Source organism: Nerophis lumbriciformis, linkage group LG05, assembly GCF_033978685.3.
Source record: "Nerophis lumbriciformis linkage group LG05, RoL_Nlum_v2.1, whole genome shotgun sequence".
NCBI classification, from domain to species: Eukaryota; Metazoa; Chordata; class Actinopteri; order Syngnathiformes; family Syngnathidae; genus Nerophis; species Nerophis lumbriciformis.
The window spans coordinates 38,913,992-38,938,046 of NC_084552.2; the positions used below are offsets into that span (position 1 = coordinate 38,913,992).

The following is a 24,055-nucleotide window of genomic DNA, read 5'->3' on the forward strand; positions in this document are numbered from 1 at the left end:
GCCAGCTCTCCAGACATTAATAGGCAGGAAGCTCTTATTTTGACATTTTCCATTAGGATTTCCCCTCCATCATTAGAAAATACAAAACCCCTAAGCGAAGTCTGTCATCTGCACAAACAATCTATGGGAAGTCCAAACAGCTTTTTGGCGAGCCACTATTTACCTTTTGGGGCCCCAATCTTTATAAACAACCCTTTACTGGGATAACAATGAGAGAACTTTCAGTCAGGGGGATTGTTACCAGTCAGACAATGCACTGTTATCCTGGTGGTCATCATTAATTAAAAAATAAAGAAGAAAAAAAAATCAAAGAGGATCAGTTCCTAGAAACACCTACCGGATAAGTGGCGTGGGTCCTCAAAAAGAGACGAGTTTCCAATTAACGGGCTGAGGCGCACGGATGGTGAGAGCAATGCAGACACCGCCATGGACTTACCCGGTGAGTGAAGCCACCTCCCGCCCTCTTTCACACACTCGCTAGTGGTTTAAAAGCTTTACGCACATGGCTGCAGGCATGCATGCGCCACATCGGGTGCGTAAAAAAGACGTGCGCGTCCTCGCTCAGGCCACCCAGTTCGCGCCTTGGTGGGTGGGAGTGGGGGCGAGGGGCTGATAAAATGCTTTGGCCAAAGCTCTGCAGTGATGCACACGCAGCCTGGCCTGGGAGGGAGGGGGTCTCGTTCTCTTCGAGATTCCACATAGACTCACGTCCACGCAGGTCGAGTGCGCCGCGGAGGTTTTCTTTTTTTTCTTCTTTTTTTTTTCTTCCTCTTTCTTTTTTTTGGGGGGGGGGCGCTCGCTTCATTGATGCGCATTTGCTGGCATGCTGTTTAAGGATGAGGCAGCCGTGTGCGAATGTTGCAGAACACCGGTAGAGGTAAGAGACTTGTCACGTCCTCAACCGACCACCCAGCATGCGCGCGCAAATACTGCATGTTGACATTATCACTGGCACACACAAAAAAGAAAGAAATCAATTTCTAGTCCAATCCACGCAGATGTATAGTATTTTTTGCACTTAAAGACGTGTGCTCGCGTTTCAGCTCTATAATGCATAGTCAGTGCAGGTCAAGGGTGGATTGGACAAATAGCCACAGGCTTTGTGCCTGAATATTGACATGATTGGACTTGTTCGACAGTCCTGTTGTATGCTGGACTTTAGAGAGGACAGTAAAAGGGACAAGAGTAGATGCTTTTAAACTGTATGCATTATTGTTTGTGATGGTGCCAAACAGCAGTGAATGAAATGCTTGACATTTTGAACTCTTTTATTATTGCCAAGCTGCATGTCTGCAAAGGGTCATGTTCAAGGAGAACAAAGATTACAGGCATTAAAAGATTGTTTAAAGATTTAATTCCTGTGGAGTGCAAATTATGGAAGTTTTTGGGGGTATCTTAGTTATTTTGGCCTCTCAAAGTGTGTCTCAGGGGGCTCATTGTATGTTGGCATACTGTAAAAGAAATTAATAATTTTACTAGATATTAAAGTATGATGTTAAATTTAGCTGGTTTAGCATATATTGACCTACTGAATTGACTTTAATGGTAATCATTTGTCTGCATGCGGCCAGTGTGTGTGAATCTAATTTTATTTTGAAGCCTACTTGGCACCGATCAGGAAGTTACTGTGTGCACCTTTTAAAGCTGTGTCACTATAGAGCAGGGGTAAGGAACCTATGGCTCTCGAGCCAGCTCTGGCTCTTTTGATGACTGCATCTGGCTCTCAGATAAATCTTACCTGACATTGCTTAACACGATAAGTAATGAACAATTCCGCTGGTAATCACAGTGTTAAAAATAACATTCAAAATTTCTGAGGTTGTATTTGGTTAAAAAAAAAAAAAAAGTTTGAAAACAACTGCATAATAGAACAAGACAGACATGCAATCTGTACAAATTTTCCCCTAAAAAAACCCAACCGAGTCTGAGAAGGAGGTTATGTGATTTAAGTGTGTCGTGACAATATTCCTGCTACTTGAACAACCATACATGATCCTAATAAGTATTTTCTATCCATTTGGACTGGTCTAGTTGGTGGTAGTGCTCTGTGAACATTGCCATGCTTGCAAAGTGAAAGGAATTAGAGCCTAATGCTTCAAAACAGATCTAAAACTGGGATCCCTTTAAAAAGGCATTGACCATTCAAACTGCACTGTCAGCAATAAGGACGCAGCAGCAAGTCCCTCAAGCCCTTCACGAATGGTCTTATTTTTTAATTGGGGGAAATATCACATGTTCAACATGTCTGAAAAGGAGAAGGAAGAAGCACACCTTGTTTATGTGTCAGCGATTCCTGTTATAAATGTGTCTAAATGTTATTTGACTGCATCTCGATGCTCTGAGGGTGTAATTGTTGAGCAATCCAACTGGAGTGTGACACTGCAGACTGGGGAGTCAATGGCAAGTGTGAGCGTTGTGACACAGTGGTCACGTACTCCGGGGTCAGCAGAGGTTATCCTCAGGATTCTAGCGAGGGCGTCAGGAAGTGACGTCACACCCGGAGAGCTGCAATATGGTGTAGGTCAGGAGGCATTCTCCTTTTTTTACAGGGATGCCCTTGAAATAGCTTTGCTTGATTCATGTGCTTTGGACAGAAGCGTGAGCATCCCAACACATGACGGGAACAAAGCGTTGCCACCCGAGGATCGCCCAGCTCCGATTAAAAATAGATCTGTTAACCTGTTCAACTTTTAAAGTTTGGGCACCGTTTCTGGCGTTAGCAAATTCTAACGCCGTGGTGGGAATGCAGCTCGACATTCTTGTGGCTGTACAAAGGTCAGAATTAATCTTCACCTGTTTTTGATTTGATTTGATTTTTATTAAGGATCCCCATTAGCTGGTTGCCTCAACAACCCACTAGTCTTCCTGGGGTTTGAAGAAGGGGAGTTGTTTGTACACCATCTTAAAGAGGTCTTCCACTCATTTTAATCAACCACTGGATCTATCAAGGGTTGGAATAGAGCCCCAAGCAAGACGTCTTGTACAAATATCCTCCACCAACTTTGGGAACAAATAAGGGAAGGGTCCCTTTATGTTTCCAGCACACAAAGCAAAGTCCATAAAGGCATGCTTGGATGAGTTTGGTGTGGAAGTCCAACATCAGTGATCACTGGCTGCAAAACACTGGAAAATGTTGGAAAAAGTATTCCCAGAAGATCTCATTAATTTTTACTTGCTGAAGGAAACTTTGAAAACTTTCAGCATATCAATATGAGAAGCAATACCTACTCAGTGGCCTAGTGGTTAGAGTGTCCGCCCTGAGATTGGTAGGTTGCGAGTCATACCAAAGACTATAACAATGGGACCCATTACCTCCCTGCTTGGCACTCAGCATCAAGGGTTGAGATTGGGGGTTAAATCACCAAAAATGATTCCCGGGCGCAGCCACCGCAGCTGCTCACTGCTCTCCTCACCTCCCAGGGGGTGAACAAGAGGATGGGTCAAATGCATAGGACAAATTTCACCACACCTAGTGTGTGTGTGACAATCATTGGTACTTTAACTTTAACTTAAAATGATACATTGGAAACTCAAGCAATGTTCTAAATATGATATAAGACAGTTTAAGAAAAAGGTAATATGGTGTTTACTGTGTTTGTAATTGGAATTTGTTATAGAAAAATTGGTACGGTTTAAAGGCGGACTTTGTTCCTACGTGGAATCTGGACAGGAAGTGCAAGTGCACATAGTTCCAGTCTACTCCGTGAACTAATTCAGTGCACTGCAGCCGTTGGCTAGTGCAGACCTGGGAAAATTAAGGCCCGGGGACCGCATGCGGCCCTTTAAGCTTTTCAATCTGGCTCGCCGGACATTCCCAAATATTTTTTTTAGATCTTTAAGATTGAAACTGTAGCTGCTATTATGATGTGCAGTGATGTTTTCAAATGACCGTAAGTCTTTAAATATACAAAGTATTTCAATGGTTGGAATCTGCGCTTTTGCATGATATACTAGTTACTTTGGTAATCTAAGTCACAGCAGCTCAGGCGAGGCACCAAGCAGTGTGGGTGGGGTGCGTTTCCACAGAGTGTTTCCAGAGCGGCCAGCCTGAAATGCGGGTGTCAGGGACAGACGCGGAAGGAGATTTATACAACAAAGTTCTAAAGCTTAGTGATGTATCAGATTTTAGGTCGGTTTTTTTACCCTTCAAGTTCATATTTCGCTGTGTTTGTTGCATTTTTGTTGCTCACTTGATTGTAAAATATGTTGATCGAGAGGGGTAGGTTGTCAATATTCAGTGTTTTATCGTTCATAGTTAATATTGTAAATCTCACATTCTTTATTTTCATGTACATTCTGGGTGTCTCATTCAGTAAACAAATTTAAAATTATATTCCGTGTTTTAAGGCGGTCTGTCATAACGTTTTTAGCATTCAATCAGACATTATTTTGAGGTTTTGTATTAATGTTCCTAAAAATCAGATATACCGGCCCCCAGAGAAATGTTTTCTCTAAATTTGGCCCCCCCGAGTCAAAATAATTGCCCAGGCCTGGGCTAGTGGGAGTCATTGCTAGCCATAGTGCCAAGGAGAAGACAACTCATCAGTTTTCGAAGTAACATTTTTGGGAATATGTGGCCTTCCAGGTGAAATTTAGGAAGTTACGTTGCACTATATAGACAATATACTATATAAACAATATCAATTTGGCCTGTGATAGAGATTAAAATTATGTCGCGATAATTCATGTTGACACATTCTAGCCGTGTGACGAACACATTGTGAAAGCAACACGATGATGAATGCATTTTGCTTTTCATTTACTGAAAATAAAATAATCATTCACATCAATCAAACTGTTACTTGTGCACTTTCCTAAAGATAAGCGTTGTAAACTGTTATATATCATATAAGATAAGGGGTTCTTCAATCCGATATGGATCTCGGATATCGGTCTCATATCAGCAACAAAAAAAAACAGCATCGGATTATTTTGGCTTGCATCTAAAATCTCCCACATAAGCGCTGATACAAGCAGCCGATAGTGCTATTGCTTGTGTCGTTTGATCTTATTTTGTATTTTGGTCAAGTCATTTACAAAAGGTAACTAGGAGCTAGCAGCTACACAAAGGGTAAGCCCATAATAGCACACAAGCGAGACATACGCAATCAGAGTGATTATTGAACAATATTACAGTCTGAAACACAACATTCGTCAATATAAACAAGTATCAAATGCAAAGGCAGAAGCGTATCAGAAAGTATCCAGTAACAGACATGTCCGCATCATTCAATTTACTCTGTCATGAGCTTAACTTAATGAATTATTGTGGCCACAAGGTGTTGCCAAAAAACAATTACCACTCAGTTCAACTTAAAGATAGCATAAGTTAATTCCAGACGGTTACTAATAAATAGTTTAATGTTTTTCACTCCTCCCATTGCTCTCTGTTTGACTAATTTCACTTGATAAAACATTTTAAAAGTATGTATGATTGGAGCTGATATCATATCTGATCAATATCGGTATCGTCAAATAATCAAGACTGCAAAATCAGTATCGGATGTGAAAAAGATGTATTGGGACACCCCTTTATAAGATGATACACTTATTTTTTTAATTATACTCAGTTTTTTATTTGAAATTGTATTTAATAATTAACTGCTAGCATTTTGTGGTTGACATTTTTTAAATAAATTAAAGCAGTTAAATGAAAAGCTAAGCATGGCGTACCGTTACACCCCTGCTATAAAACCATAGTGTCTGATATCATTCATCCCAAATTGATTCATTTATCATAATTTACTAATTCATTATTTATAGTATATTTTTATTGAAACATTCACGATGAAATATGTCTGTCAGTAATTACTCCTGCACATATTCCATCGTTATTTGTTTAGCTTTCTATGCATTATTACATTCCACATTATTTTCTTTCTCTATTGAAACATGAAGATATGTGAACCACAAGAAGTGAACAGACTATCAGTAATTGCTGAGAAGGGGTATGATTGAATAAGATCTGCTTCTTTGTACTCCTTTTTAGGCAATGGTGTCAAAGGTTAACATATCATGTTCCTAAGCATGTTGGAAATAAACTGATTGTATGAAATGTGCCCAAGTATTTGTGCTACATGCAGAATTTAAAGGCAAAGAATAGGGAGTTATCTCAAGTCCTATACCACAGTGTTTTTCAACCACTGTGTACCGTGAGAGATTGTCTGGTGTGCCATGGGAGATTGTGTAATTTCACCTAATTGGGTTAAAAATATTTTTGGCAAACCAGTCATTTTTTAATCCGCAAATGTGCCATCGGCAGAGTAACCGTGTAATACTCTTCCATATCAGTAGGTGGCAGCAGGATGTCAGGAACATGGTTTGTCCTGATCACAATATGCAGACGACAGCGGGAGGCAGTGTGAAGGTAAAAAGGTATCTAACGCTTAAACCAAAAATCAACAAAAGACGAGTGATGCTAAGAAAAGTCATTGAAGCTTAGGGATGGCTATGCAGAACGAAACTAAAACTGAACTAGCTGCAAAGTAAACAAAAAGAGAATGCTGGACGACAGCAAAGACTTACAGCGTGTGAAGCAGACAGCGTCCACAAAGTACATCCGTAAATGACATGACAATCAACAACAAAATAGGAGCGCAAGACAAGAACTAAAACACTACACACAGGAAAATACCAAAAACCTCCAAATAAGTCCCGGCGTGATGTGACAGGTCGTGACAGTACACCTACTTTGAGACAAGAGCAATAGTGATCCATGCTTGGTTATGGTTTGAATTCATAACCAACAATTGCAAAAATGACCTTTTACTGTCAATATCAGCTGCTGAGTTTCATTTTTTTATGTTTTCTGCTGGTGGTGTGCCTCCGGATTTTGTCAAGGAAAAAAATGTGCCTTGGCTCAGTAAATGTTGAACAACACTGCTGTACCAGACGCTCAAAGTGAATCTGCAAGTGTCTCTGAATGACCCTTATCTGATGATCATTTGTATCAACCCAGCCTGCGTCACACTGGGGCTGCTGTGAAAGAGTGCATTCAGCACGGCGTGCACAAGGGTGAGGCTGCATGCCCACATGACAACACAACAGTCGACCTGCTCTCATTTGCCAAGCACACCCTGTGAACCCGCCTTGTATGAACACAATTACATGAGTCCATGCACCATCGCCGTGTTCATTTACCCTCCTTCTAAAAGGGTGGCGAGTCCCGCAAAGAGCAAAAAGCCTGCAATGTGCAGTCGTTTCCATGCTGTGTGTAGCAGAGCCAAGAATTTGGGGTGTATTTGCGGTATTGAGTCGCGGTTAGCATGTAGCGTTTGCTTGAACTCTACCACACGATCAGCAGTCGGGTGACTGCAAAAGTATTTTGAATAGCTGGAATTTTAAAGCTAGCTCATGGCCATCTGCACCATTTAGTACATGCATTGATGAGCACAAAATTGTACCACAATGGGTCTAATTCTTGGATTTCGTCATCACTATCCATGCTTTATTTACTGAAAAATAAGGGAACAAAACTAAAGTAGACAAGAATGGATTAGTCTAACTTGGTTCTTTCTGTAAACTATTATGGAGATGTTTTTGAGTAATCCTGACAATTACCATGTGATTTCAGCTATTTGAGGTGAAAACTAAATCATGAGCAATGCTTTTCTGAGTAATGTCCTACATCCGGGCTATTCAACAAATTAAACCAACATTTTTGCAGAACCCTTCTATCATATAAAGGATCTTTGTCAAGCATCCTGAGAAACACCATGGTGAGGATCTTAGTGAAGTCTTTCTAAATATGTAGGCTCATTTATGAATATGTCATACCATGCATGGTCATTGTGACTAAAGCTATCATTATTATCATGGTGTTGTTGAATGTAGGGCTGCAGCTCTCCATTATTTTTGTAATCTTATCGATTGTTTTGTTTAAATGATCGCGTAATTGGATAAAACACACTTTATAGCTTAAATGCATATTTTCAGGAAAACTAGTTGAAATGAACAACAATTTTTCTGTATGCCCTAATCATCATTGTTTTTTCTAATAAATGCAAATCATAAATGTTGAAATTGTACTTCTAACATTAGGGATGTAACAATTAATCGATTTATATTTGTAAGATTCAATTACTTCAATCTGTGCTCCGCAAGTTGGCTTTCCGGAAAATCAATCCAACATCGTTTTAAAAGGAGAATTTTATCGATACTAGAAAAAGGAAAACATTGGGTTTAAGAACAGCAGACTTTACACTATATGCAGTTTAGCACTTTTATTGATGAGGACCTTGAACGTTACTCAAGTCTGTCTGCCCGTCTGTGGCGTCCTTGCCATCAATCATAAAAACAGAAATGGCAGATACAAGAAAAATCACAACAAATGCAAACACAGCATTACAATATCATTAAGCCGCCATATAACAACTTTCAGCTACAGCACGATTGCAAAAGCAATAACAAATAAAAAGGCCAAAACATTATAATATAAAGCCACAAAACAACTTTAAGCCACAAAGGACACGACGAAAGTGACAGCAGCGCAAGTTGCACTGATGGACCACGGGTGGTTGAAAACGTTGTAATGAACATAGTATATTAGTATTATTGAAAAAGTGGAAAAGAAAGTATGATGACTGAAAAAGTGGTCACATTTCACTTACTTTTCCAACTTCGTTCATTACACTGTTTTCAACTTTCCGTCTCAGGAAGTCGGTCCGTCGCCGAAACTTGTCCTTTGTCACTTCCATTCTGTCATTATGATGTTGTGTTTTGGCTTCATGTTGTTCGGTTAAGTTGGATGGCCTTTTTCTTTGTTGTGACTTTTGCACTTGTGCTACAGCTGAAAGTTGTTGTGTTGGGACTTCATGCTGTTGTGTTGTGGCGTTTGCATTTGTTCGGACTTTTCGTAGCTTTTTACTAAAATGAGAGTGAAACCGCTGCTCATTTAACCTGAAAACATTTGGTTGCACTTAATTTCTCAGGTAAACAGGTGCTCACTCAACCTGAAGAGATGTTGGTTGCACTTTATTTTTTATATTAATATTGTATTAGTTTATGTTGGAAAAAAGTAAAAGTGGCGGGTAAATCTACTTATTCAATGTTGGTTACTGGTATTGAAAATTTCTTGAACATTGAAAATGTGAGCAGAAAGTTTTTCCTTTTGTTAATTCAACCTAAAGTGTTGGTTGCACTTTATTTGAATAAGATGTAAATGTATTGGCCATTAATTGTTGTTGACTTTCTTGTGTGTAGCCATTATTAATTCATACCTAATTCCCTTACAAGAAATAACACAAATATAGGAAACTTCACCTGCAGTGTCTAGTATCCAGTATTTATTCCACAGTCACACTGCTTGAATTTTTATGCTAAAACGTTACTGAATCGAATTCAACTCACTGAATCGTTTCGGATCGTATTGTCCTAAATAAACTAATATCGTCCCTGAAGCGTATTGACAACAGAATTGAATCGTTGTTGAAACAAATTGTGACAACCCTAGTTTGCATTAATAAAAATTCTAAACAAAACAAAAACGGATTCCCCAGATAACAGCACCCATACATCACCACTCTCATGTGCACTATATTGCAGCAGCTGTGTGGAAACTATATCCACATACAGTATTTAAAGTTCCGGGCACTCCTTGCGGTCTGCATTTCATCAATATTTATTAGTTACACCCATTAAATAATTAATTGAAGCAACTGAATATATAAATCAAAGCTTTTTTAAATCCAATTAATCGATTAATCGTTGCAGCCCGAATTCAATGTACTAAAACAGTACATATTTTGACACATTTTTATATTTAAAATGTTACTGTGTCTTGTATTCATGTAAATATTTACGCTAGCTAGGAAATATTTTAAGCAATGTCACAGTGAGATTACTCAGTATGGTAATCGATCATTTCAATTTTGAAACTATACTGCCGGCAGTAAGTCGGACCCGTTTCCAGTGAGGGTTGGACTCCGCCAGGGCTGCCCTTTGTCACCGATTCTGTTCATAACCTTTATGGACAGAATTTCTAGGCGCAGTCAGGGTGTTGAGGGGATCCGGTTTGGTGGCTGCAGGATTAGGCCTCTGCTATTTGCAGATGATGTGGTCCTGATGGCTTCATCTGGCCAAGATCTTCAGCTCTCACTAGATCGGTTTGCAGCCGAGTGTGAAGCGACTGGGATGAGAATCAGCACCTCCAAGTCCGAGTCCATGGTTCTCGCCCGGAAAAGGGTGGATTGCCATCTCCGGGTTGGGGAAGAGATCTTGCCCCAAGTGGAGGAGTTTAAGTACCTCGGAGTCTTGTTCACGAGTGAGGGAAGAGTGGATCGTGAGATCGACAGGCGGATCGGTGCGGCGTCTTCAGTAATGCGCACTCTGTATCAATCCGATGTGGTGAAGGAGCTGAGCCGGAAGGCAAAGCTCTCGATTTACCGGTCAATCTACATTCCCATCCTCACCTATGGTCATGAGCTTTGGGTTATGACCGAAAGGACAAGATCACGGGTACAAGCGGCCGAAATGAGTTTCCTCCGCCGGGTGGTGGGGCTCTCCCTTAGAGATAGGGTGAGAAGCTCTGTCATCCGGGAGGAGCTCAAAGTAAAGCCGCTGCTCCTCCACATCGAGAGGAGGCAGATGAGGTGGTTCGGGCATCTGGTCAGGATGCCACCCGAACACCTCCCTAGGGAGGTGTTTCGGGCACGTCCGACCGGTAGGAGGCCACGGGGAAGACCCAGGACACGTTGGGAAGACTATCTCTCCCGGCTGGCCTGGGAACGCCTCGGGATCCCCCGGGAGGAGCTGGACGAAGTGGCTGGGGAGAGAGGGAAGTCTGGGCTTCCCTGCTTAGGCTGCTGCCCCCACGACCCGACCTCGGATAAGCGGAAGAAGATGGATGGATGGATGGATGGATGGAAACTATACTGTCGGAAAGTTTACCGCGGTTTATCATTACAGTGAACCCTCCTTTATTGCTGTTAATTGGCTCCAGATGTGACCGTGGTATATGAATTTCCACAAAGTAGGAATTATTAGCAGTAAATCAAATATTTGTATACCTTGCGTATGAAAATAATATATACATGTTTTTTTTTACATCATGAGAGCCCTCTAGACATGAAATAACACCCACATGTTCAACTTTACACTGTCTGAGGCTGAGCCAATCAGTGGCCTTGATACTGAACAGTACACTCTGAGTGGTTTGGTCTCATCCAGTGACAAATACTAGTGTAGTATTGGTATTTTTTATTTCATTTAGCCATTTGAAAATTCTCAATATAGTCCAAAGATACTTAGAATAAGCTTTAAAAAAGAGAAATAAAGACAAAAAAAATCTGCGATAGAGTGAAGACGCAGGCTTAGTGGAAAAGGACGACTGTATACCAGTTCTCGTTACGACCCTATACTTACAACAGTTGAATTTACTAGCCCTAATCTACTTTAAACAAGAGTAGTTTTATTAGGGATGTGTACCAAATAACATCCCCTTGATTTAAAAGTGATAGAAAATGGATGGAGGGATAAATACCAGTATCCTAAAAATGCCTCTCATCCAAGCAAGTTCATCAGTTCATGCTCAAAGACTCGATAGGACAGCTCTAGTCTTAAAAAGTCATGAAAATGTTAACGTGTATTGCTTTGATGCTGTCTGCCAGGACTACTTGCCTTGCTGTTGATGTTGTTGGAGTGGACTCGCCCAAGCCTCCTATCCCCACTGAGGCCCATCTGTGACCTGAGGGTCCTCAACCATTTTATCAAGGAAGCCCAAGACGCAGAAGTCGCAATGGTGAGTCCTCAGTGATGTTTGGGCAAATGCTATATGGACATTCCCATTAAACTCTGCGAGGTGCGGTTCCTCCCTCCACTTGTCTCCTCAGAAGTCATGCCGAGATGGATGTAGCCTGTCCCAGTCCATCGCCGTTCCCCAGACCACAGTAGACTTTGATATCTGGGAAATGAAAAATGTAAGAATGCACACTTTTGGATAGAACCTATGACTTGTGGCTTACATACTGTATACGTGATGTGCTTTGTTTGCCAGGCCATGGAGAAAGCCCAGGAGGTGCAGTGTGGCTTATGGCTCCTCCAGCAAGCCCTCAACTCGCTGCGCAGCTCGGTCACCAACGTGGCGCTTCATGGACACATTGACAATTCGTTGAGGAACGTGCTCAGCATCAACGCCGTACTGCGCAGTCTCAACATTCCGGTGAGTTAGGACACAAATGGAAAGTAGGAGACTGGGAAGCAAAAAAATAACTTGCGGACAAATGACTTAATTACGCCGATTCTTACGATTTCATAACAACCAAACCAGGGCGGGTTGGCTCTCCTGCCCTGGTTCGACTTGGTTTGCGCTTCCCAACTCAGTGAGTTTTTCCAGTGGCGCCGATTGTAAATGTTTTTACTACGTGCATGAATGTACTGTCATGTAACTTTAAAAAAAAGTATTTTCTACTCATTTCTATTACAGGGGACCTATTATGCAAAACCAACTTGTATTACCTATTGGAACCTGTTTTTGTGTATTTTGGATCAGCATATGTCCCAAAATGTTTAAATCAAACCATGGAGGCATGGCGAGATATTTGCCTTCCTTCATACTTTCTTCAAACGAGCTGTTTGGAATTTGCCTAATTTGTGACGTTTTTTCAATTGGTGGCGTCAGCCAATATCGCCGTATACGATGAAGTTTTACTCGAAGGGCTTAGTGCGAGTACCCCATTGTAGTCTGACTTTGTAGTCAGTAAGTTCCTTGTTTTTCCCTATCCTCTTGTTGTGGAGCAGACTGGCTCATACATGCACATGCATCTTCCGCTCTTGCCATTTCTAGCACAAAGTAGTGTATAGTTTTAACTTATATCTGTCAGTATAAACTCCAAATGGAAGTGCTAAAAACTGCAGGATGGCTGACAGGCAGAAGACGCAGTCCAACTGGCGCATCCTAGTGTTGCCAACCGTCCCTTGAAAACCAAAAAATCATCCCGTATTTAAAAACAAATGTACGCGTTTCATATTGAGCTGTCAAGGAACAAATTTGGTCCCGTATTTGTATTACCATTAAAAGTGACAATAGTCTGTAAAACATACCGTATTTTTCGGAGTATAAGTCGCTCCGGAGTATATGTCGCACCGGCCGAAAATGCATAATAAAGAAGGAAAAAACATATATAAGTCGCACTGGAATATAAGTCGCATTTTTGGGGGAAATTTATTTGATAAAACCCAACACCAAGAATAGACATTTGAAAGGCAATTTAAAATAAATAAAGAATAGTGAACAACAGGCTGAATAAGTGTACGTTATATGAGGCATAAATAACCAAGTGAGAACGTGCCTGGTATGTTAACGTAACATATTATGGTAAGAGTCATTCAAATAACTAACATATAGAACATGCTATACGTTTACCAAACAATTTGTCACTCCTCATCGCTAAATCCCATGAAATCTTATACGTCTAGTCTCTTACGTGAATGAGCGAAATAATATTATTTGATATTTTACGGTAATGTGTTAATAATTTCACACATAAGTCGCTCCAAGTATGTGCTCCAATCACTCTATCACAAAAAAATAAGAGTTGTAGAAATTATTGGAAACTCAAGCAGCTATGACATTATGTCCTTCACAAGTGTATGTAAACTTTTGAACACAACACACACACACACACACACACACACACACACACACACACACACACACACACACACACACACACACACACACATATTATATACATAATTATAATATTCTCAGCTCTATTCTAAGCAAGGAATTAGTGGTTTACATTTTTCATTTCCAGAATGGTGCAGCTCTAGTTTTCCAGTTTTCTGGGAAGACTTTCTGTAATATTTTTGAGTGTCTGAGTGGGAATTGTTAAGCATTCATCATGGGACAGCCAGGCTGCAGCACAGTGAACATTTCAGGTTAGAGACAAATAGATTTGAAAAGCAGCCTGTGGTCAAGCTCCCTGAAAAACATTTAAATATAGCTCTTGTTTCCACAATAAAATAAGCTCACTGTTAGGCAAAAAAGGTCATCTAGTATGTGATCAACTGCAGTAATATTTGGCATGTAATTATGCATTCACAGTCATTTTAAGTCAGTGTTATTATCTAACTGCTGGCCCAGGGGCCAAAACCCGGCCTGGGAATGAAACCACACCGGCCCCCCAAGTTCAGGTTGAAACTTGGGAGACAAACATTTTTGCAGCACATTTCTAAAAATGTTAAGAGTGCTCCCATTGTGTCGACGAACTTGGACCACTGTAAACACATCGATAGATCCTTGCATTTGATATTTTAATCTTGCTAACAGAAATAGAACATTGGGGGCCAAACTTGCAATTTACAAAACTGAGGCATTCCTCAAGGAATCTTTTTTAGTCCTTTCCTTTTAGTCCGTTGTTTTTCATTATGTGATTTATGTAACTAAGGTGTTGCTGTAGCCTGTCTAGTTCAGATGTAGTCAGTAGTCACTTGTTTAACTTATTTAGTCATACTAGTAGTGGTCCTCAAGGTTCCATCTTAGGTCCTCTCTTTTTCGTCATTTAGGCTATTCAACTGGTGTCCTGCGAGTTCAGTTAAAACAACTTGTGAAATACTCACATTTTAGTCGAAGAGTGGTGTCATAGAGATGATCTTTGACTAGCTTTTTTGCAGAAGGTTCTTAAAAACAGCAGAGCACTCTTGTAACTCTCACAAATAAATAGATCAACGTTAAATGTCGACTGTACTGAACGGTGGTTCTCGGGAATATACAAAACCCAAAACCAGTGAAGTCGGCACCTTGAGTAATTCGTAAAAAAAAAGCAGAATATAATGATTTGCAAATCCTTTTCAACTAATATTCAATTGAATACACTGCAAAGACAATATATTTAATGTTCGAACTGAGAAACGTTTGTTGTTGCAAATAATCATTAACTTAGAATTTAATGGCAGCAACATATTGCAAAAAAGTTGGCACAGGGGCATTTTTACCACTGTGTTACATGGCCTTTCCTTTTAACAACACCCAGTAAACGTTTGGAAACTGAAAAGACCAATTTTTGAAGCTTTTCAGGTGGAATTCTTTCCCATTTTTTGCTTGATGTACAGCTTAATTTGTTCAACAGTCCGGGGGTCTCTGTTGTGGTATTTTACACTTCATAATGCGCCACACATTTTCAATAGGAGACAGGTCTGGACTACAGGCAGGCCAGTCTAGTACCCGCACTCTTTTACTATGAAGCCACAGTGTTGTAACACGCGGCTTGGCATTGTCTTGCTGAAATAAGCAGGGGCGTCCATGATAACGTTGCTTAGATGGCAACATATGTTGCTCCAAAACCTGCATGTACCTTTCAGCATTAATGGTGCCTTCACAGATGTATAAGTTACCCATGCCTTGGCCACTAATACACCTCCATACCACCACAGATGCTGGCTTTTGAACTTTGCGCCTATAACAATCCGGATGGTTCTTTTCCTCTTCGTTCCGTAGGATACGACGTCCACAGTTTCCAAAAACAATGTGAAATGGGGCTTCGTCACACCACAGAACACTTTTCCACTCTGTATCAATCCATCTTAGATGAGCTCGGGCCCAGCAAAGCCGGCGGCGTTTCTGGGTGTTGTTGATAAACGGCTTTGGCTTTACATAGTAGAGTTTTAACTTGAACTTACAGATGTAGCGACCAACTGTAGTTACTGACAGTGGTTTTCTGAAGGGTTCCTGAGCCCATGTGGTGACATTCTTTACACACTGATGTCGCTTTGTGATGCAGTACCGCCTAAGGCATGGGTATCAAACTCTGGCCCGCGGGCCAAATTTGGCCGTGTAATTTCACTTGGCCCGTGAGTTGATATCAAATTAACACTAGAGCTGGCCCGCCGATTATATACAGCGGCGGTGCCGCGGTACACCGCTAATTCTCATACTTGCCAAATCTCCCGGGAGACTCCCAAATTTCAGTGCCCCTCCCGAGAAATGTAACGTCCGCTTTTCATCCAGTCCAACGAGTGTTGGCCCAGTTACATAATATGTGCGGCTTTGGCACGCACACAGAAGTGAATGCAACGCATACTTGATCTTCAGCGATACAGGTTACACTGAGGGTGCCAGTATAAAAAACTTTAACATTGTTAGAAATATACACCACACTGTGAACCCACACCAAACAAGAATGACAAACACATTTCGGGAGAACATCCGCACAGTAACACAACAGAACAAATACCCAGAACCCTTTGCAGCACTAACTCTTCCAGGACGCTACAAGGTGTTTGTACGTGTGTGTGTACGTGTGTGTGGGGGGCGGCGGGGTTTGGAGGTAGCGGTTGTGTATATTGTAGCGTCCCGTAAGAGTTAGTGCTGCAAAGGGTCCTGGGTATTTGTTCTGTTGTGTTTATGTTGTGTTACTGTGCAGATGTTCTCCCAAAATGTGTTTGTCATTCTTGTTTGGTGTGGATTCAACAATGTTTTAACAATGTTAAAGTTGCTTATACGGCCACTCTCAGTGTAACCTGTATCGCTGTTGATGAAGTATGCTTTGCATTTACGTGTGTGTGCGTACAGGAGCCGCTCATATCTTGTGACTGGGCGGGCACGTTGTTAAAAGGGATGAAAAGCGGACGTGATGTCAGCTCGTAGAGGACGTTAAAAGCAGTGCCTGTAAGGCACGCCCTCAAGACTGTGGAATATGACATAATGACTGATGAACAACTTCGTTCGATAATGAAGGTTGCCTCAGCTCAAAGCCTGAGCCCCGACATTAATGGACGAGCATCCAAGAAAAGATGGCAGGTATCTGGCTTGGGCACATCAGATTAGATCAGTGTGTTGCAAACTGAGCAGTTTAACGTCCTGACTGGTTGGTTTATTCATTATTTTATTTTCTAATTTATTAGCCTGTGGAAAAAGTTAATGTTGATATTTACCTCAGAAGGCTGCAAATAGAAAAGATGCATTACATTTTTATTTAAATTGTATTTGATATGCCATTGATACTTTTTAATTATTATTATTATTATTTGAAACTCGATTTTGCATGTCACTTTATTATATAAGCCTTGCTTGTTCAATATTTAATGCAAAACTTGTTTGGGTCCCTATCAAAAAGGTTAATTTGTTCAACCTTGGCCCGCGGCTTTGTTCAGCTTTAAATTTTGTCCCACTCTGTATTTGAGTTTGACACCCCTGGCCTAAGGGATCGAAGGTCAGTAGTATCATCGCTTACGTGCAGTGATTTCTCCAGATTCTCTGAACCTTTTGATGATGTTACGGACCATAGATGGTGAAATCCCCAAATTCCTTGCAATAGCTCATTGAGAAATGTTCTCAAACTGTTCGAAAATTTGGTCACGCATTTGTTCACAAAGGGGCGACCCTCGCCCCATCCTTGTTTGTGAATGACTGAGCATTTCATGGAAGCTGCTTTTATACCCAATCAGGGCACCCACCTGTTCCCAATTTGCCTGTTCACCTGTGGGATGTTCCAAATACGTGTTTGATGAGCATTCCTCAACTTTCTCAGTCTTTTTTGCCACTTGTGCCCGCTTTTTTTAAACATGTGGCATACATCAAATTCCAAATGAGCTAATATTTGCAAAAAATTTAGTTTTCCAGTTATCTTCTCTTTGCAGTCTATTCAATTGAATATAGGTGGAAAAGGGTTTGCAAATCATTGTATTCTGTTTTTATTTACACAATGTGCCAACTTCACTGGTTTTAGGTTTTGTACAAAATAAGACTATTAGTGACGGAAGAAGTCCGGCCCCCCGGTCTTTAGCTTTTTGAACATGTGGCCACAAAAATGATTTAGTTGATTATCTAAGTCTTTTAATTAAACATGAGTTTAGACATTTTACGCTTCAAAGTTTTAAGGAACACTTATTTTCTGTTTCCAGGGAGTTGAGCTGAGACCTATCTCACCTCACCTCACACAATCTTGTCAACAGACTTCATTAGAATAGCAGACATTTTATTGTAGGCCCAAAACGGCAATCATGTCAATGTATGTTCTTCGTTCCACCGTTCAGGAGTACGAGCCACCGGCAAGCGTGGCTGGCCTGGAGGGCACGTGGCACGTGTCTACGGCAGCTGACCTCCTCCAAGTGCACGTCAACTTCCTGCGAGGCAAAGTGCATCTCCTTCTCTTGGAGGCGCAGGCTTGTCAACAAGATGTCAGTTGATTGGCTCGTCTTCTCACTCCAAGGCTAAATCTGCTTTAAAAAGGGCCTCGACTCTGGTGACATACTTGCTAGCTGCTAGAAACAACCAAACGACCACACCTTTGCTTGTTCTTTTTTTTTAAAGTGAGGGCAAAGAGCGGCCACAGGGGGTCTTCTGGAGAGAGTGGCACTTTGAAATGTGGACACATGTAGACCAAAACAAGGCTTTTTTTAAAGAAGCACCGCTCTTGCACTTTGTGTGTCAATGCACTAGTGTGCCGGTTAGGACTGCACGTGGTGTGTTTGTCTCTTTCCCAAGTGTTTAACCTTTTTGTAAGTGAATTATGCAGAAATATTAATATCACGCCAACACAGCGTGGCAACAAAACATGAATGAGAGGCCTTTACTTGTAAAAATATTTGTCTTGTTTAGATTTCTACTGTGTGACAAGGTTTAATATATTTTGAAACATTGTGTAATGACTATTTATACAGATTTTCTACTTTTTAGCTTTGTATTGTTCAGTGTTGACCTTTTAGACTTTTGTAAAGAAACAAGAAACTTTTGTATGTCGTGACGAGAGGTCATTGAAGAGGACATGAGAACTGTGAAGTTGCGCTGTCATTATCAGTCCAGCTAACAATCACACGGAGCCAGCACACTGATAGCCTGCAAAAAAGAAACAAAAACATCCTCCAACTAATTCCACAATCATGCTGGAAGACTGTTCAGTTCGCAAGCCTGAAAAGGAAAGCAAACTGTCCACTGGAATTTGCGTCATTTGGAGAAAATGTTTAACTATTCCAAACTAGTCCAGCTTTTTTCCTTGTTGTTTTCCTCATTTGTGACTTGTTGCGCAAGTGCATGGTGGTTTTGAGGATGTTTGCACATGTTCTCCTTTCCTGTTTTGTATGTCCAATCACTGTAGAATTTGCTATTTAAACACAAAAACATTATTCTTGGATGAACAAAAGGATGGAGACAACCAGTTCTTGTCTCTTCCGGTCAGTGGCATAAACCGCAGAGCTTGCACAGCTTTGAAGCCAAAATAAAAGGCTGTGTTAACATGTGGCATCAAATTTGAGGTTTTTAGCAACAATAAAATGTGGACAATTACAAAATACATTACACAAAATTTTATTTGTGACTGAATGGCACCATCCTCACTCCAATTCCATTGACATAACAGCACTAAACTAATATCCACCTTTAAAGATGGAAAATAAAAAGGTACAAGAAACCTTTGTCTCCTGACATCTAGTGGATTATTTTATACAACACCAGCCAAGATCTGCAAAGGAAATGATTGCATTTGGAACAGACTCAATACTTGTGGTCAAACATTGAAGAGCTACCAAAGCATCCATCTACTAACAACTGGTATGCACCATAGTTGGTCAGAGGTTGATCCTGCAGTAAAATAATGACCTGCAATAGAAGTCCGAGCTATGCCTGAACGACCCTAGGGGAAAAAAAAGAACAAGTTCTGTCTTGTGTTAACGACTGTGCTGTCCCCTTCATGTTGTTTTTCTCCTTGTGAGTAGTTGTGGTAAAGCTTGTGTTTATGTTTGGGACCTTACATCTAACAACTAGACTAGGGGTGTACAAAGTGCAGCCCGAGAGCCATTTGCAGCCCACAGCTTGTCATAAATTGGCCCACGACTCATTTTTATTAATAGTTAACAAGACAAAGTTGAAATTGTAATCCTAGTATGCCCATGTTTTGAAACAGATTAACGTCTGGATGTGTCTTTCCACATGACAAAATACTAATTTAATCAGTTCGGGTTAAATAACTAATTCCCAACTGCATTTGCTCAGTTAAATCCAGGAGATGACCATTTTATTTGTGAGTATAGAACAATAAGTGTCCAAAGTGCTATTTTGCGGCATACAGCTTTGTTTTGATTGGCCCGTGATGCGTTCTAAAGACAATATATGTCACGAATTAGAACATCCCACAAAAAACAGAATGAAACTGGCCCAAACTACGACAAAAAAGACACTCCTTGTTTATTGCTGTCAAGAGGAGCATGGACATGATTGCGATAAATGATTTTTCGCAAAGTAGGATCAAATATTTTCACACAAGAAACTTTGTTGCTCTCTACAAAGGCGGACACTTCCCTTAGCTCTCCTGCTTTTGCTTCATGTCTCGTATTGTCTTAACTTTCTAGGAGCCTCGTTTTGCACTGATCTCCAAAATTCAAACGATGGAATTAACTTGCCTTTTAACATTTACAAGATCTTCTCCCTAAAAAGCTCGGGTTTGGGAGAACCCGTCTGTCCTGACGGACCGTTTGTTGCTGGGTACACGATGGATCCTTTTGGGAGAATTGGAAGGTCGTTTGCCTGGCGATTCCTTCAGTTGAGGACATTGAAGACACCCATCTATTCGAAATCATGGTAACAGGATACTTGCTGATTGGAGTAAGCGTTGCACTGGTGTATCGACAAAGTCTGATGAAGTTGGCAGCTGTTCAAAGTACCCCAAAGCCGCCACACATGCTTGATGGGATAGGCAGAGCTGTGGGCATTTAGGCCGTAGACATTTCTGAACTAAATCGCAATTTGGAACATTCCAATCTAGATTTCGTCTTCCCGATGGATCAGCCTGGCAAGGTTGTTTCTACGAGATTCCCCAGCTAAGAAGCCCCCCGTCTTTAATTGGTCATTTCATGCTGGCTGTGACTGTGGAAAGTGGCCTGCTTGGACATATCCCCCCCTCTGCAATGATTCGGGTTTGCAGGGCGGAATGTGTTTATTTGTGCCTAAAATGCTTGAGGTTTTTTTTCGGTCTCAAACAGAGCCCTTCCCTCTAACAGGAGCTTACGGTAGTATGGGAGTTGCTTCCCTCTTCCTCCGACCTTTTAACAGGGCTCTGCTTGGTGGTGACCCATCAGTCTTCCTGTTCTGTCTACCCCTGTATATTATATGTCTGTTCTTAGACGGGTTGGACTAAAAACTATTTTTTGTACTTTTAAGTGCAATGACAATAAAGCAACACAAAACAGTTTACTACTTTCTAAATATACTTTTCCACATTATGAGAGCCCATGAAATGAAGATACATCTTTAGTCTCCTTGACATTCTTTAATCCAATAAAGTACAGTAATGCTGGCTGAGGCAATCATTGGCTACAAAACTAAACAGAACACTGATTACGGTAGTTTTGGCCACTAGAGGAGACCAAACCACTTTAGTCTTTACATATAGTTTGCCTATTTAGTGATATGCTTGAAAATGCTTATTTTAGGACCCCCCCAAAAATGTAGACTGTGCCTAAAAAATGTTTTAATGAAATTTGCATTGCCAGTAAGCTACAATATTTGAAGCGTGATGTGGCGAGAGACTATGTGGTCTTTGATAAAACATATTAAACAAATGTGTGGCAATAGTGTGCGCTAAAGCCCTTAAAAAGGTTTAACTGGCTTGGTAAAATGTATATACAGTACAGGCCAAAAGTTTGGACACCTTCTCATTCAATCTCAATCAATCAATCAATCAATCTTTATTTATATAGCCCTAAATCACAAGTGTCTCAAAGGGCTGCACAAGCCACAACGACATCCTCGGTACAAAGCCCACATTCAATGGGTTTTCTTTATTTTCATGACTATTTACATTGTAGATTGTCACTGAAGGCATCAAAACTATGAATGAGCACATGTGGAGTTATACACTTAACAAAAAAAGGTGAAATAACTTAAAACATGTTTTGTATTCTAGTTTCTTCAAAATAGCCACCCTTTGCTCTTCTGCACACTCTTGGCATTCTCTCAATGAGCTTCAAGAGGTAGTCACCTGAAAGGGTTTTCACTTCACAGGTGTCATAGTTTTGATGCCTTTAGTGACAATCAACAAGGTAAATAGTCATGAAAATAAAGAAAACGCATTGAAATGAGAAGGTGTGTCCAAACTTTTGGCCTGTGATGTATATATACACACACAAGGAATCAACTATCTCAAGAGGTTTACATTAGACATTGCACTAATCTGCTTTGTTTAGAAAGTTTAGCATATATTGATCTACATGGTATTGCGTTTACTATCATTTAATACAAAGTGTTTCAAAGTGGCCCCTGCATACTTCCATTTTTTTGCATCCAGCCCTCATTGCATGTTAAAAATATCAAAAGGTCTTATGAATCCTTTCAGTATGAAGGCCTGTGTGGAAAAGGTTTGGGCACCCCTGATCATACCAGAGTACTCACTGCATGCATGGTGCGGCAGTTTCGATTCATAGTTTATGAACAATAATCATCTGCAGGCGTTTTGCAGTACAACATGCAAAAAAAAGATAAATGTAGTCTTTCAAAGCTGCCAACGGATGTAATAATAAAGTTTATACACACATGCATGCATGGAGATGGTTGTTGAGGGACACACGCACTTGCAGTCACTGGGGGTCAGGGTAGAAAACCTTGATGTGGATGGCCGAGTTGTTGCGTGTGCGGGTCAGGGGCTCCCCAGCCTCATCGGGGTCCTCAGGCTCCAGGTCGTCCACCAGCTCTACCGTGGAGGTGTTGGCGGCCAACTGCAGCGCCCCCTGGCTGCTGGCCTGCAGCTGCAGCGCAATGTTGATGGCCCTGTTGATGGCCAGGCCCAGGCCGTGCACGCAGATCTCCCGGTGTCCGCCGCCGTCCAGCAGCTTCTGACAGCGGGCCAGCTGAGCCCGAAAGTCCGTCTTCATGTTGACGTACACGTCGTTCCGCCGCTTAGGAAGCTTGCGAGGGAGTCGTTTGCGGAGGGTGTACTCCACCGGGTCTATGTCCACGGTCAGGCATGTGGGGTCAGAGTGCACGGGGGCCGCAGCAGGGTGGGAGGGCATCCCTTGTTTACGCGGCTCTGTCATATCCTTCCTAATATGTGGAGATTTAGGCACTCTAGCTGCTAATAGGTTGAGATTCTGCAGCGGAAGAAAAGTGGAAGTGTGTCTTGTTGAATACTCTCATGTCACCCGGAGCCATTTCCAACTAGCCTAGCTAGCAAGGAAACCCAACGTTCGATAACACAATATACACGTTTTTTGGCTTAAAAACCAACAATTTGACATTAAATCAAAACTTCGTTACCACAAATGAATACAAATCTTACCCTTTTGGTGATAAATCGATGATATAATTGCTGTGTGTCGTTGCCTAGACCGCTAGCATCTCAAGCAGAGTAGGCTGTTTATGGCCATTGACACGGAAGCAGAATATAACCGGAAGTAAATCATTTTATTAAACAATAAAATACGATTATCAATATTATAAAACGACTATTTGAATTTATATCGAGGAAAAAACAATCTTCACGGCAATACAAAATACGTTTTTTTTTTACATGATGTATTTTTTGTTGACGGTCGTTTTAGACACATTTGTGGTCTAAGGTGGACGTCACCGTTTGCCCTTAAACTTCCTCTCAAACCGCGCACATTTGTTAGGAAGCTCAACATGGACAAACTACTAACATTCAATCTTGTTAGTCAGTGAAAAGCATGTGCTCAACAAACAAATGATGACCTAACCGGTTAAATGCGTTTTGTTGATTGCTAATTGATTTTACTCAATCTGTTTTGATTATTTAATTCTTTAATTTGACACATTAGATTATTGACCTTTGATTGTGAATACTTGTATTTTGGTATAATGGATGTTTGTAGCTGAGATAGGCTCCAGCGACCCCAAAGGGAATAAGCGGTAGAAAATGGATGGATGGATGGATGTTTTACCATTTGATTATTTTTAATATGATTATTTTGATGAATTTTTTAGGCCTATTTAACGCATGCAACCTTGAAATTGATTTAGAATATACATTTACTATATATAATATACTAGACTGCCTCTATTTATTACTGTTGCAGATTTGGGGTGCTTTGTTTCCTCTTGTTGTTCACCTTTTGACACTTTGGGTTGTAAATAAATGTAAACTGTTACCAACTGCGTGCCTTGGTTTGA

The 24,055-nt window shown here is 40.9% G+C and overlaps 2 protein-coding genes and 1 long non-coding RNA gene across 4 annotated transcripts; 1 reads left to right on the forward strand and 2 right to left on the reverse strand.

Annotated features, from left to right (window-relative positions):
* The first annotated feature begins 297 nt into the window (after positions 1 to 297).
* On the forward strand, positions 298 to 19,827 carry epoa (erythropoietin a). 2 transcript variants are annotated; one of them, XM_061960385.2, is made up of 5 exons: positions 298 to 439; positions 11,607 to 11,737; positions 11,829 to 11,915; positions 11,993 to 12,157; positions 17,974 to 19,827. In XM_061960385.2, exons 1-5 carry the CDS (start codon positions 427 to 429, stop codon positions 18,124 to 18,126), a joined length of 549 nt encoding a protein of 182 aa, XP_061816369.1. In that variant the 5' UTR covers positions 298 to 426; the 3' UTR covers positions 18,127 to 19,827. The 2 variants fall into 2 exon arrangements, with proteins under 2 accessions (XP_061816369.1, XP_061816368.1); XM_061960384.2 differs by lacking the exon at positions 298 to 439 and adding an exon at positions 666 to 877.
* LOC133606432 (uncharacterized) lies at positions 11,182 to 12,161 on the reverse strand. Its single transcript, XR_009815242.2, has 2 exons — positions 11,965 to 12,161; positions 11,182 to 11,899 (listed from the first exon to the last, which is right to left on the reverse strand). It is a non-coding gene; the product is annotated as an uncharacterized lncRNA (long non-coding RNA).
* A 1,353-nt stretch (positions 19,828 to 21,180) lies between the features above and the next one.
* On the reverse strand, positions 21,181 to 23,293 carry pop7 (POP7 homolog, ribonuclease P/MRP subunit). Its single transcript, XM_061960386.2, has 2 exons — positions 23,205 to 23,293; positions 21,181 to 23,016 (listed from the first exon to the last, which is right to left on the reverse strand). Exon 2 carries the CDS (start codon positions 22,960 to 22,962, stop codon positions 22,507 to 22,509), a length of 456 nt encoding a protein of 151 aa, XP_061816370.2. The 5' UTR covers positions 22,963 to 23,016; positions 23,205 to 23,293; the 3' UTR covers positions 21,181 to 22,506.
* Positions 23,294 to 24,055: the final 762 nt, after the last annotated feature.